This window comes from Bolinopsis microptera, chromosome 7 (genome assembly GCF_026151205.1).
Source record: "Bolinopsis microptera isolate Bmic1 chromosome 7, MBARI_Bmic_1.0, whole genome shotgun sequence".
Taxonomy (NCBI): Eukaryota; Metazoa; Ctenophora; class Tentaculata; order Lobata; family Bolinopsidae; genus Bolinopsis; species Bolinopsis microptera.
In genome coordinates, this window is record NC_087078.1 from 8573384 (window position 1) to 8589123 (window position 15740).

Consider the following 15740-nt stretch of genomic DNA (forward strand, 5'->3'; position numbering starts at 1 on the left):
CGATATATAATGACATGATAGAAGTTGCGAAAGTTCTAGAACCAGATAGAATGCAGAAGAAATGTAATCCTTCTCGCTCTTCCCACAGACAGTCATACATCTAACTGGATTACTTGTTTGTTTGTTTTTATTTATAGAACCTAAGAACCCGTACCCAATCTTGTATTGAAAAATGACTAAACTCAATTCTGTGTGAAACGGGTGGTACCTCTAATTGGATTACTTAATAAGAGATCGGATGTGAAGATAAGTGTTCGCTGTTAAGTGTTCATTGTTCACCTCGCACGCTGGTTGGATTTACTCCTCATCTATAACCTCAGCTGCAGTGCGTAAACACTACTTGTTTTAAAACCTCAGTAATGTGAAGAATTCGGCACGTCAAGGTAAACAAAGAAAACAGTGGAACGTGAACTCTATTTTTGTAAAGTCTAAGACGTAGGCATATTTATATATGTAATAATTTTTGCGGTTATTACACAAGAAAAAAAATGCAGTTTGGTGTATAAAATATGTAATACTATTATTATATACATCTTTAAAGTTTAGAAATTGATATTGTATTTAAGTGCACTTGATAGAATCAAAAATTGTTACTTACTTATAAATCGTTTCATACATCGTTAAATTATATCATTATAATGCTGTGCGTCTGAAAAATCAAAAAGAAATAAATCGGTGAGTTGAGTTAAAATTACTTTATACATTTATTTACATTTAAACTTCAAATATTTAAGTTGTTTTAGTGATCAAATATTGTGATTATTAGAAAACGTGCAAGTTTATTTATAAGTGCATGTGTTATTTGCTAATGTCTTTAAGATCATTTCATTATTATATTATATAATATACATAGATTAGAATGTGATAACTGAACATATTTATTATTTATTCACAAGAAATTAATTAAATCAAGTGAGTAGTCAAAATAATTTAATCAGGGTATAGCGCGAGTTTAGAATAATTATATAATATATCATAATAACTTTCTGATGAAAAATTGGGGAGTTACATGCAATTTTATACATGTATGAATCAGGCACTGCCATAATCTGAAAATTAAAAAGTTGTAAAATCTGTGTAATAAAGTTTTAAAGCACTACCAAAGTTTGCAGATGAAAATAGATTAATCTTTTTATTTAATAAATTTCCATCTGCCAATAGCAGTCATCTTCCTTGAGTCAGTTCATGTCATCTAATCGGTCCTATGAACGTAGCAGCCGTCATAGTAAAGAGCGTATAAAGTAGCGACAGCAAATATCTCGTTGTTTCGGAAGCTTGCGGAGGAGCAAGTGTCGTGCTGGTGACTCCAGAGACACCTGCTGACCACTCTGATATCCTGCCCACTCACCTGAACACAAGGGTCTACAGTTTTTCACAAAATTATAACATTTTAAACATGCTCTGCTGCATTTTTGGTGCTCTTGTGATCTTTATTATATAATATGGATTTAACCGGGACAAATGAAATTTTATGACATTGAATTCGGGTTAGTCACAACTTTTCACTTGAATAAGGAACACATATAAAGTCAGTGGATAATTGCCTTATACAGGGTGGCCCATAAGTGACTACCCACACGCAACCTCTTAATAACTCACGTAATTCGTCTCCAAATTGCACCAAAATTTGAGAGATTATAGATATGGGTCAAACTTAGATTTCCTGAAAGTTTCGTAAGCCACGCCCAATTACAGTGGGCGTGGCGTGACACTCCCTCTTTTTCACTATTGTCTTCATAAAATGAGAACGCTTTAAGCTAAGAACTCAAAATTTTTTGCACACATTTGGCTTGATAATTGAAAACTTTTCTCAAAGTTTCAAGTTCATTGGTTAAAATATGGCTAAGTTATGACCATTTCAAAACTCATCGGATACGTGATCCGAGCACTCAGTCAGTGATCTCGTCACTTGGTTAATGGCCTGTTTGGCTCACATGCACCGCTTGATTGGTTGCAGCCTGCTTATGGGCCGGCCTTTACAGCTGACAGCACCTAAAACGCTATCACACGAATTTATGGTGGTGTCACCATTTCAGGGCTTGTTAGCCCTGCTAGTCACAGGTTCCTTACAATCAATAAAAAGGAATGAACCATGAATCATCGAAAATGGTTCACTATCCTCCCTTTACTGCAGAACAACGATTGTTCGTCTACCTGAAGAAAGAAAATGGGGAGTTCTACCCTCAGATTAAACGACAATTTCAGATGAAATTCAACCGACCACCCCCTTGCCGGAAAAGCTGCTTTGACATTCATCACAAGATCAAGTTTACGTTTTCTGCACACGATCGGCGAAGAGTCGGCAGAAGACGAACTGCGAGGACTGTAGAAACCATCACGATGGTTGTTGGTGACGTGATGGACACACCTAAGATTGGCACCCGGAAACGAGCTCCTGCCTTAGACATCAGCAGAACAACCCTTCAGGGAATCCTAAAGCAAGACCTTTCTAACCGGGCAAACCGAATCACAAAGAAACACAAACTTTTGAACGCTTGTCGGAGTGTGAAGAAGCGGTGCCTCAAGGTGATTGCAGCTGGGGGACGACAATTTATTGATTTATCCTAAAAATTTGTGTTTTCCTTTATAGCAAAGTCATCATCGGTATCCAATCAAAGCCTAATGAACCTCATTAATACACGCTAACGCCTTACTCTTGATCAGATTGGGTGACGAGATCACTAATTGAGTGCAAATATCACTGACTGAGTGCTCGGATCACATATCCGATGGATTTTAAAATGGTCATAACTCAGCCATATTTTAACCAAGGAACTTGACACTTTTGGAAAACGTTTTCAATTATCAAGCCAAATGTGTGCAAAAAATTTTGAGTTCTTAGCTTAAAGCGTTCTCATTTTATGAAGACAATAGTGAAAAAGAGGGAGTGTCACGCCACGCCCACTGTAATTGGGCGTGGCTTACGAAACTTTCAGGAAATCTAAGTTTGACCCATACCTATAATCTCTGAAATTTTGGTGCAATTTGGAGACGAATTACGTGAGTTATTAAGAGGTTGCGTGTGGGTAGTCACTTATGGGCCACCCTGTATTATAAACCAATCAATTAATTAACTAATTAGTAATTAACGAATTACCTGACCGATGGTTACCCAGCAGACGAGCTTGTACCTTTCAATGTCCCTGATATCCCTTCTAACCTCATCCTTAATAACATCTGACATTGTGTTACTCAGAGATTTACAAATGTCGTGGTCGTACCTAGGTGGATCTGTTAGGCTGTTAGAAGGGGGGCTACAAAACCAAGTTAATGAGTAGCTAAGAGGATACACAACTTTAAATAGTAAATAAATTCTTGTATTTATACCACGCTTCAATATTGAAAACATTCCCCAACAAGATATATATTCAAGTCATTTGAGCATGACTAGCTTTAAGATAATGCATCTTTAAATGCTTAATGATGTTATTTTTAACTTTTTAAATAATCTCTTGTAATGAAATATCGAAGAAAATTGCCATTTCATAATCATCGATTATCATTAGACTATTAAATTATTAGTGATAATAATTGGACTAATTGAATCATTAGAATGTTCAATTAAGATTACAAAACATGCAATTTGATACCAGCAACAGTAAATCGTGGTTTGGTTCGGCAATGAATTCTCAATGCGGTCGTTTCCTTGCAAGGGGTTCACCCTGATTTGTTTTGTGAAACTTGGTTTCGAGATACCAGTTGACCAACAAACTAGGACCAGTGACCGAACTTTTGAGGGGGTCCCGGACCCCAACAGCCAAACAGTGCCCGCGGGGCAACCACGCCCATATTTGGTCCAAATTAGGCCCAATTTAGCCAAATACCCTGAACATGCCCAAAACCATGCTTTGGGGTGCTCTACTTGTAGCTACTAGTCTCCTGAACACACATATTAAGTTTTATCAAAATTGGATAAAAATTGGCCGAGTTATGGGATAAAAACCATATGCCCATATTTGGGCATACGCACCAAATTTGATCGATTTTGGCCCATATGCATAAATTGGTCAAATATCAATATTTTTGAATGAAACCAACTTTATATGGAAGGTAAGCCTATACTACACATTCTCTATGATTATCAGCTCAATATCTACCTAACTGTGGATTCTGTGTTCAAATAACCGCAAAAATGAGCAAAATTGCCCATATCTCAGTTCGCGACATTTGCAAAACTGACTTCGCTCAAAACAATAGAACTCAATAGGGTTTCAATATTTTTTCATGAAATTTTCAGAATCAACGTAGAATTGTCTCATGACTTTAAGTTTTGGGACAGAATTTTGAGTTAGGCCTTTAAAAAAATTTGGCCGCCAAATTCCAAAATTTGCACTGCTAAATTTAGAATTTGACCGCCAAATTTTTTTAAGGGCCTAACTCGAAATTCTGTCCCAAAACTTAAGGCTTTAAGGTCATGAGACAATTCTACGTTGATTCTGAAAATTTCATGAAAAAATATTGAAACCCTATTGAGTTCTATTGTTTTGAGCGAAGTCAGTTTTGCAAATATCGCGAACTGAGATACCTATGGGCAATTTTGCTCATTTTTTGCGATTATTTGAATACAGAATCCACAGTTAGGTAGATATTGAGCTGATAATCATAGAGAATGTGTAGTATAGGCTTACCTTCCCTATTAAGTTGGTTTCATTCAAAAATATTGATATTTGACCAATTTATGGACCAAAATCGATCAGATTTGGTGCGTATGCCCAAATATGGGCATATGGTTTTTATCCCATAACTCGGCCAATTTTTATCCAATTTTGATAAAACTTAATATGTGTGTTCAGGAGACTAGTAGCTACAAGTAGAGCACCCCAAAGCATGGTTTTGGTCATGTTCAGGGTATTTGGCTAAATTGGGCCTAATTTGGACCAAATATGGGCGTGGTTGCCCCGCGGGCACTGTTTGGCTGTTGGGGTCCGGGACCCCCTCAAAAGTTCGGTCACCGGTCCTAGTTTGTTGGTCAACTGGTATCTCGAAACCAAGTTTCACAAAAAAATCAGGGTGAACCCCCCCCCCCCCCCCCCCCCCCTTAAATAACTGATAATTAACTAATATTATTATGCTGCAGTTGAGAATTACTTCATATTTGTGAGCCTTGAGTCAAGGATGATTTGTATCTTTTTACTGACAGCTGAACTGGGGAACTTAACAATTGGCACAGTTCTATAGGAATTCTCCTGAAAATTTAAAATACTATTAGCACCAATAAATTATAATTCACATCAGTGGGAAAAGAATTTCAAAGAGACGCAGAAGCCTGAAGAACTTTGATGACCAATCGTTATAATACCAATGATGTCATGATAAGAATCGAACAAGACAAGCCTTCTACAGCCACAATTTTAAAATTCTATAACTGAAACTAAAACTAAATTCTGAAACTAGTCCTATTAAATCGAGAAGTTTCATTGTTTATCGTTCGTACTCACCATCTCATGTCTTGGTTTCATAGCAAGGGAGCGCTTAAAACTGTTAATAGAACTTCCAGTATCACTCATCATGGATCTGGACATCCTTCTCGCCATGTTCGGGATCTGATGTCCGTGTCCATCGTTCTCTGCTATTCCTACTAGAGAGGTTTTACGACGTGGTGGCTCTCCGGTCATGGAAACCATGGACCTTCTTCCTTGCAACATTGCTAGAGAAGTGGAGGTGTTACAACGGTGTTACAGTAATGCAACAGTAATGTTACAGTGGTGTTACGGTAATGTTACAGTGGTGTTACAGTGGTGTTACGGTAATGTTACAGTGGTGTTACAGTAATGCTACAGTGGTGTTATCAGGTATGTAGGACAAGACAATTTCAACTTCCGCATAAACTTAGTGTTATTTGAGGTAAACATTTGATTGCATTGCCACAATAAGTTCCAGGAAAACTGTTGCTGATTACTCACCAAGATAGTTAGGCTTAACAAACTGGGCCCTTTTTAATAATTTTTAAGCTCTTTTAGATTTAAAGGTTAAGATGTTGAAAGGAGACGAAATGGTGGATTGGAAAAAACTGAAAAAATTATTTTAAATTAAAATTTAAAAACACAATGTATGAAAATAAAAATAATTATGTAATAGAAAATAACGTCAACCAAAGTCAACATTCTGTTACCTTAATCACATTAAAGTTCGTAATCAACTACTGTTATTAATTTTGAATATCAAAAAATAAACTTTATATAAAGCTCTTAACATTAAACATTATACCAACTACCGTCACAAATTTGAATAAATCAAAACATTTTGAACCCTTTAAAAAAGATGCACCTGCCAAAGCTCATGGTGCCCTGGTTGTGATAGGAGTCTCGAATTTTCCATTGGAATACAAAGTAATAGAAAATACCGTCAATCAAAGTCAACATTCCTTAGTCACATTAATCACATTAAAGTTCGTAATTAACTACTGTCATAAATTTTGAATATCAAAAATGAACATTGTCATTAAATGTAATTTCCCTTGATTTTTAATCCTTTTTTTTCCTCTTTTTCTTTGTTCATAACATAAAACCTAAATTTGCTTTGATACCGCTTTTCATTAAGAAATCCTTTTGTCGCATGTGAAAACTGACAAGTGTCATTCAACTAAACATACTTAATACTTATTTACAAGACATTAATCAAGTAAAAATAATTTAATCGGGATGAAATAGCAAGTTTAGAATAATCATATGATTTGTAATAACCTACTGTTATAAAATTGAGGAGTTATGTATGCAATTTTATACAATTCTAAATATTAAACATACCTACTACCGTTACAAATTTGAATGTATCAAAACATTTTCCCTATTTATAAAATTTGTCAAAGCCCATTGTGTACTGGTTGTGTTATAGAAAATACCATCAATCAAATTTTTGTTATAAATTTTTAATATCAAAAAATGAATATTAAATGTACGTAATTTCCCCAATTTTTTTTTCTTTTTTCCCTCTTTTATTTCTTCTTTCATAAGAAATAATTTAATCGAGTTATAGCACGTTAAGGAGTTACATGCAATATTATACATTCATGAATCATGCAAAGCTAAAAATTTTGCAGGTAAAAATAAATCAATCATTATTTAACAAATTTCCACCAAATAAAAGGGACACTTAATTTTTCTCTTTTATTTTCTTCTTTCATAACACAAAACTTATAATATCGCTTTTCATTCTGTAATCTTTTTGTGGCACGAGAAGAATGACAAGTGTTCACGAGTGTCATTCAAATAAAGATTTCCATCTTTGTCCAAGAATTGATCATAGAATACCTCATTTCGGACTGTGTAATTTAATTTATCACGGAAAATTTTACCTGAGTACAATCCAGAGACAAAACTTACTGTGTAGTCACATCCTTTCTCTCTTCCAACTGATTCGCCTTGCTTTACCAATTCAGTTCCAATACCTTTACCTCGTGCCTCCTTTGCAGTACAAACAAGAACGTCACAGAGTATTTTCTGGCAACCAAACTCATCAAACATGGGCCACACATCATAGTTGACCTGACAGTACAGTGCGGGTATAACTTCACATGACTTTTGGAGGACTGGTTTTCCTAATAGCCAAGCTATTCTACCTAAACTGGGAATGAAACTCGCAAAGGCAAAATCATATAACCATCTGAACCAAGAGCCTCTATCAATGATTTCTGTAAGCCTTACGCCAATGATTTTTCCATACGAGTCTGTTGCCATTACACAAGATCCTCCCTTTATAGCATCACTGAAACAGCTGTCTAAGTAAGTGCTTTGCTCGATGCCTATTGACCTAAATATTGGGTCATCTGTGAAGAAGTGTTGGCCAACAAGTGTGCAAACCTCCGCTGTTCTGTCTGGAGTTATGATGCTGAACTGAATTCCAGCCTCAGCAAAGACAGACATCAGTATATTCTGAGGGGTAAGAACAAATTTGTTGCAGTTCTATAGATCTTGGAAAGGTCCTAAAACAAGTCAATCCTGTACTACGAATTACAGGTCATTGTGCATAAATGACAAGACTAGAAATTACCAGATTACAAACCAGACAATTGCATTTAGTCACCCACAGAAATAAAACAACTCTGGTTAATAATCTTGAAACATCGCTCAATAAAGTCCGATTGATCGTAATGTAACAAATCCTTGTCTACTCGATCTAATATAATTAAGTTGAGTAAATAAATGAATAAATAAAATCAAGTTTTCTATACAATATTAATAGCATAATTATGTAATTTAAGAGTAATCACAACTCAGTGAGTTAGTAGTCACATCCTTTCTCTCTTCCGACTGATTCACCAGTCACCTTGCTTTACCAATTCAGTTCCAAGACCTTTAACTTACTTTGCTCAAACTCTGCTCTAACTTTAATTAGAAAAACGCTATATAATTGTATTTCTCCAGCCACCATGAAAGCATGACAGGATAAAGTATGCAGTAAAATATGCTGTGTTGTATTTTTATGAAAAATAGCTTGTAAAGCTTTTGACCCTGCCTTATGTTATTACGGTAATTTAAAATCATGACTAGGTTATTATTTGTGCAAATTATCTAGATATTGATTATATGGATTCATTTAGCTGTTATAATTCAGAAACACCATTGTAAATGTTTTCCTGAACACCTAAAAGAGCCCCTTTTCCATATTTTGTAAGTTCAATTTTAAATTAAAAGGGTAAGATGTTGAAAGAAGACGAAATGATGGATCGAAAGTAACTGAAATTTTCTTAATTTGTATATTGAAATACAATGCAATAGAAAATACCTTATATCACATTAAAGTTCTTAAAAAACTACTGTTACAAATTTTGAATATCGTAAAATTAACACTAAAGTTCTAAACGTAAAACCATTACAAATTTGAATATCATAACAATTAACATAAACTTTAATATAATAGATTAATACCGTCTGAAACATGCATGCTGTCAACCAAACTTTTAATTACAACAGACTTGAATAGGTCATTTAAAATACATATAATATGATGCAGTTAGTAAATTTGTTTGTAAAATAGTAACCTCACAACATGTTCCAACATCGACACTTTGCATTGCTGTCATGGGATTTACTGAACATTTTTGCATTTCAACCCATATCAGATCAAGCTGAAATCCATCATTAGAAAAATACAATTATTCATCATTTGCGCTTTATTCTAGTGGCAAAAATATAGCTAACATCCTTCATCTCCACTGATACTTTACAACCTAATATTTTTACATAGTACTCTAGCCGTTGCATCCTCATCCACATCTTTTAGATAAAGGCCACCGTTTTCATCCCTAAAATCATAAAGCACAACAACACTCCTCAACGTGTATCCACAATCACGCAATATACTTTGAGTGTGACTATCAGTAGTCACACACAAAGCTAAATCACACTCATGCTCCCTAGCTGCTATTTCTCCATGTCTCACCAACTCAGTTCCTAGACCAATAAAAGGTGATTCCTTGGAGGTGCAGATAAGGATATCACCAGCTACCACCTGACAGTCCTGTCCATCAAACAAACCCCACACAGTGTAACCAAGCAGTTTAAGCAGCTTGGTATTGACTTCACGAGCCTTAGCTGCAGCGCTCCAATCAAACATGGCCCCCACAGAAACGCTACTTTCAACCTTCTTTATCCAATCTCCCCTTCTGTAGATGCTCGCCAAATGTACTCCAATCACATCTCCGTGTTTATTAGTGGCCATTACACAGATCCCCTCTCTTATACAGATCTCAACAGTGCTGTTGAAAACTTTGTCCTCTGTAACACCATGTGATTTTGTGATAAGGTCGTAGGGTAGAAAGTTTGTGTTCAAGAATTGGATGATAAGCTCAGTATGCTCCTGTTCGATCCGAATAAACTTAATCCCAGCAGATGCAAAAATGTTATCAGTTATTTTGTGGAGAATATTTTCTGTTTTTTCACGAATTCCATCTCCAAAATGATGTTTTTGACTAATTTCTTCACAACCACTACTACTGCTGCTTTGTTTCTCCATTGTCGAATTATGCTAAAAGAAGGACAAAATACTACCAAACCAAACAAAACTTTAAGAATATTGCATATTTATATTCAAGTTGTGAAGCAGTAAGCAACTCACTTAAGTAGACAAACATCAAATGTAAGCATACAAATGGTAAACATACAACCACTGAATATTCCCGATTTGAATCCAGATAATTCAGGATCAAAGTACAAGGTCGGATCGATGTTGTGAGATTACGATATTATTAGATTTTGGTGAGTATTTAGTAATGGCCCAATCAATCTGACAACGTTAATTTGCTTTGTTTCTGCAGTCAGATAATTAAAAATGAGGAACTCGACCATTTTAGGGCAGCTTGTTTGAACGAGCAATAAATAAAATAGAGTACGGGTATTTGCCTCACAGAATGGCCAAAAAAAAGGAAGGTCTCTCAAAGTCACAAAACACACTTTATTCCAGTTTTTATCTCATAAGAAGCTAAGTTGACACTCATATTTTTCTTCCCGGGGGTTCATTTAATCTCATAACCATTTTTTCTTTGAGAAAAATTGGCCGGAAAATCTTCCTCGAAAAAAACATGCCTCACAGAATGGCCAAATCTGAATTTCTATAATTTTGTTGATGGAGATACTTTTTAAATTTCTATCACCACACGTTCTTAGAAAACCTATTAAGGAATGGGGTAATAACCTAAAACTCACGAAAAAACTGAGCTGTGAAAAATTATTTTACAAAAAAGAAAAAATGCCTGACAAAATGGCAAAAAAAAAAAAAACGAGAAAATTTTATTTTTCTAAAACCTTTGGCTCTTGTTTCAGGCATGCTGCTGGTATTAATATGCCTTGTTAACACCCCCATATAGGCGAAATTTCTTAGAACTGAATAAAAAGGGCATAATTTCCTACACCAAAAATGGCCATTTTGTGTGGCGTAGTTCATATTCCCTGATTTCATGATTCATAACCTTCATTCGGCTGTAAAAACACTCCATCTGGGGTGTTATTGTATAATAAATAGCTTGTGAATACTTTAGACTTATGGTTTCATTGAATAAAAGGAGTTTTAAATTTTGGCCATTTTGTGAGGCATATTTTGGCCATTTTGTGAGGCGTTTAGCCATTTTAACATTTTGTTTCTTCCTAAATTGAAAAATGTTCGTTTTGTTTGATGAATACTATTCTTTAAACAGATCTTCTGTCATACTGGTGCCAGAAGTTCTCACCAAAATGCAAACTTAGTTCAAAAATTTGAAAACAAATTTTGTGAGGCATATTTTGGCCATTTTGTGAGGCGTGTAGCCATTTTAGCATTTTTTTCTTCCTATATTGAACAATGTTCGTTTTTTTTGATGAATACTATTCTTTGAACATCTTCTGTCATACTGGTGCCAGAAGTTCTCACCAAAATGTAAACTTAGTTCAAAAATTTGAAAACAAATTTTTCAGTGCTCAAAATTTCTACATAAACAGTCATATTTATGCCAGAAAATGTGGTCCTAGTTAATGATTTCACCACAGGAAGTGTTGCCAGAAGACTTTTGTTTCATATAATGGTATCCACAAAACCTACCAGTCTTTTATAAAAAATTAGTTACAAAAACATTTACAAATTTGGCCATTCTGTGAGGCTAGCCATTCTGTGAGGCATTTACCCGTAGTCTAACTGTCAACTAATAAAGTAACATGTGGTAAAGGTAACTTAAAAACTGAAGGAATAATCAATTTGTTTGAATACGATTAAAAATAGTTAATTCAAATTATAGCATTATGTCACATACAAACTTAATTACATTTATGTATTTTGTTTTTCTTAATAGAACTTTTTTATAGCACACATTATTATAAATCTAATCTTGGTTCTAATAATAAATCATCTACATAATAACCTTTAATTGGGTAATATAATCACTTTCAAATTTCCTTTCATTCTGCAATCTTTTTGTGGCACGTGAAAATTGACAAGTGTTCACGAGTGTCATTCAAATAAAGATTTCCATCTTTGTCCAAAAATTGATCATAAAATAACTCCTGACGAACAGTGTAATTACACTTTTCACGGAAAACTTTACCAGAGTACATTCCAGTGACCATGTTTACTGAGTAGTCACATCCTTTCTCTCTTCCAACTGATTCACCTTGCTTTACCAATTCTGTTCCAAGACCTTTAACTCGAGCATCTTTTGCAGTTGTAACAAGAACGTCATAGAGTATTTTCTGGCAACCAAACTCATCAAACATGGGCCACACATTATAATTTAATTCAATGGCCAGGGCATAAAAAACTTCACATGTCTTTTGAAGGACTGGTTTTCCTAATAGCCAAGCTATTCTGCCTAGACTTGGTAAGATATTCTTCAAGGCCTTATCAAACATCCATCTGAACCAAGAACCTCTATCAATGACTTCTGTAAGCCTTACACCAATGATTTTTCCATACGAGTTTGTTGCCATTACACAAGATCCCCCTTTATTACATCACCGATAAAGCTGTCTGTGATACTGTTTTGCTCGATGCCTATTGACCTAAATACTGGTTCATCTGTAAAGAAGTTTTCGGCAACAATTGTGCAAACTTCTGCTGTTCTGTCAGGAGTTATTACACTGAACTGAATTCCAGCCTCAGCAAAGACAGCCATCAGAATAGTTCAGTTTACTAATTTCCAATCTGGCCAATGTCATGTAAATATCACTGCTATCCTGTAATAAATGCTCATTTAGATAAACATTATATTAAAGGAGAGATTAAATGAGTGTTTTGGAATTGCTGAAATGCTAATGTGACTTTTTGCTAATGGGGAGGGTGAGATGGTCTGTGGAAATAGTAATTTTGCTGACATAAGAAGTAATTGTTCTTTCTATCTATACAAATAATCTCAAGATGTGTGTTTGTTTGTTCATTCGTGTGTAACTTCCGAGCGGCTTATTCAAGAAAACGGTTTGAGTTATGTGACTGGTTTTTTCAGTATAGTTTCGACAAAACTCTGACCAAGCCAAATGATTAAGGATTTTTAAATTGGTCGGTGGTAAGTGGTTAAATTGATCATTTTGTGACCCAAATGTGGTATTAAAGTGTCTCAGGCACTCTCCCACTCTCAATACAATATATGACGTATACTTTTCATAATATGTATGGTACAATTAAGATTTTTTGGACCAAAAACATACAGTACATATGTCATATATTATATCCGAATAAACTTGATTTAAAATTAAATGATACAAGTATGCTAGCAGCTAGTGTGCTTGTATTTAATCAATATACACTGTTAAATGGGTCTGACCACACCCAGGTTAGAACTACTAGTAACATAGTGTCAAATGAAGTTACAGGGTTTTGAATGGTGTCATATGACATGATGATTGATGAGCAATGGTCTGATCAGGTTGATAATCGTTGAATTATTAGCTATTATTATATACTTTTAAATTGAACATGATCTGAGGAGAGAACACTGAATCAAGCAATACGGTATTTAGATGGGTAAATTAAATTGCTTAAATGAAACCGAATACAACTGGTCTATCTAACTGATTACATAAAAAAAATCTCTATAATCTAAAAACGGCCTAGTATTTACATTGCATAGGTTAGTGCATCATATTATGTATATAAATTTATATTAATGTAAGTATGGAAATAATATCATGTACGTTATAATCTTTAATTGGTACTAAAATCACCTTTAATTTCACTCCAATTCTAATTCTTATTCCAAAATAATCAATCTGATAATGTTTTGTAGCACGAAAAGACTGACAAGTGTTCACGAGTGTCATTCAAATAAAGATTCCCATCTTTGTCAATAAATCAAGCATAAAATACCTCATTACGGACTGTGTAATTACACTTTTCGCGGAAAACTTTACCAGAGTATAATCCAGTGACTATGTTAACTGAGAAGTCACATCCTTTCTCTCTTCCAACTGATTCGGCTTGCTTTACCAATTCAGTTCCAAGACCTTTAACTCGTGCCTCCTTTGCAGTACAGAGACCCACATCACTGAGTATTTTCTGGCAACCGAACTCATTAAACAAAGGCCACACATCATACTTGAGCTCAGTCATTAAGGCATCAAAAACTTCGCATGCTTTTTGAAGGACTGGCTTATTTAATACTTTAGCTATTCTAGCTAAACTGGGCAGAAACCGTGTTAGGGATCTATCTATAAACTTCTTGAACCAAGAGTCCCTATCAACGATTTCTGTAAGCCTTACACCAATTATTTGTCCGGAGGAGTCAGTTGCCATAACACAAGATCCACCCTTAATTGCATCACTAAAAAAACTGTCCATGAAACTGTTCTGCTTAATACCAATTGACCTTAAAAGTGGCTCATCTGGAAAAAAGTTTATGGCCATAAGTTGTAAAACTTCCTCAGTTTGGTCAGGAGTTATTACACTGAACTGTATCCCAGCCTCGGCAAAGACACATATATATATATATATGTATAGTTTAATTTGCATATCCAATCTGTTAATTAACATGCATATCAATGTACATTCCTGTAACATAATTTTGTTCAAAAAAGAAAATATTCAAACAATATACACATGATAAATTGTTTCAAACAGTATACACATATATACACATAATATAGCAATGACCCTATATAAAAAATTCTGTAAAAATGGTACAAATTTAAAAACTGAGGTAAAAATAAAACCCTTTGTAATAATATATATAAAATCCACTTGTAATAATATAAAAAAAATCCACTAAATCACATCACAACAAAAAGCAGTTTAGACCCCCATCCAACAAGCACTCCATGACCTTTCAGGGTTTAAGAGTGTTGATCAGGTTACGGTCCAAATCACTTATTGCCATGGGTGGAAGGGTTCTGGTACCTCTGTACCCCCTGATAGAGATTATACAGGTTCTGAGTAGATCAAAACGCAGTCTGCGTCTGACAAATGACATCACATCACAATACCGTTGGCCTTTCTTTAGGCTGATCTTTTCAGCGAGATGTTTTAGGAACTGTGAAGCATCAGTTGCCATTCCTCCTGTAGTACTGAACACCAGTGGCGTGAAGGTAGCCTTCCTGTAACATAATGCTCTTTTAGATAAATATAAGATCGGATCACACAATACTTGTCTCTATGAACCTTGTTATATTTTAGGGAGGGGCACTAAAAGGGGAGGATATTTGATCTTTTGGCAGAGCCTCTTCTCATTTGAGCCTCAATCACGTTTCCGATCATACGGAGGGGTTGCCAGAGGAGACATAACAATGATGTGTAATTTCACATAAATCCAATGGAATTTGAGCGTGCTGTATCATTTTTGCGCAGACGGCACAAGTTCAAACCACCAGACAAGTTCAAATACCACCATTCCAATCTTCAAGCAGCCAGCTCGATTTAGCACAGAGAAGCTGTGAGTAGCCTCATTGAGTGCGCGGTGCGGCACAGTAACGCATTGCGCTACAAATGTTTTACTAGCCTGTCACGTGAGCAAAACGGTTTTTTGCCCATAACTCTCCAGGGAAGCATTTTCAATTTTACCTCAATTCACGACGCGATGTCAATCCTTCGCATCTCGCCGATCTGCATACGGTGGTTGCGAGAAAATACGCGGCGCGACCCAGTAGTGCATCGCGCTACAAATTTTTACCCTACGTCATGATGGAGTGATTCGTAATAAGCGTCCAAAAATACACCGATTATGATCAATTTCATACCCAAAGGGCCTTTTCACTAAAATTAATTTTCTTAAAATTTGGGCGAGTGATTTAGTAAAAGTGCAAATCACTGGGCCTGGGGAAATAACTTTAGTTTCACAAAACAAAAACGTT

At 35.2% G+C, this 15740-nt stretch overlaps 2 protein-coding genes across 2 annotated transcripts in view; one reads left to right on the top strand and one right to left on the bottom strand.

The window, feature by feature from the left end:
- Window positions 1–15740, top strand: part of LOC134817775 (uncharacterized protein CXorf58 homolog) — a 52840-nt gene that overhangs the window by 13386 nt on the left and 23714 nt on the right. The window lies entirely within an intron of this gene.
- LOC134818194 (dynein light chain Tctex-type 5-like) lies at window positions 498–5652 on the bottom strand. Its single transcript, XM_063827636.1, has 4 exons — window positions 5439–5652; window positions 5089–5186; window positions 3098–3221; window positions 498–1348 (listed from the first exon to the last, which is right to left on the bottom strand). Exons 1-4 carry the CDS (start codon window positions 5643–5645, stop codon window positions 1193–1195), a joined length of 585 nt encoding a protein of 194 aa, XP_063683706.1. The 5' UTR covers window positions 5646–5652; the 3' UTR covers window positions 498–1192.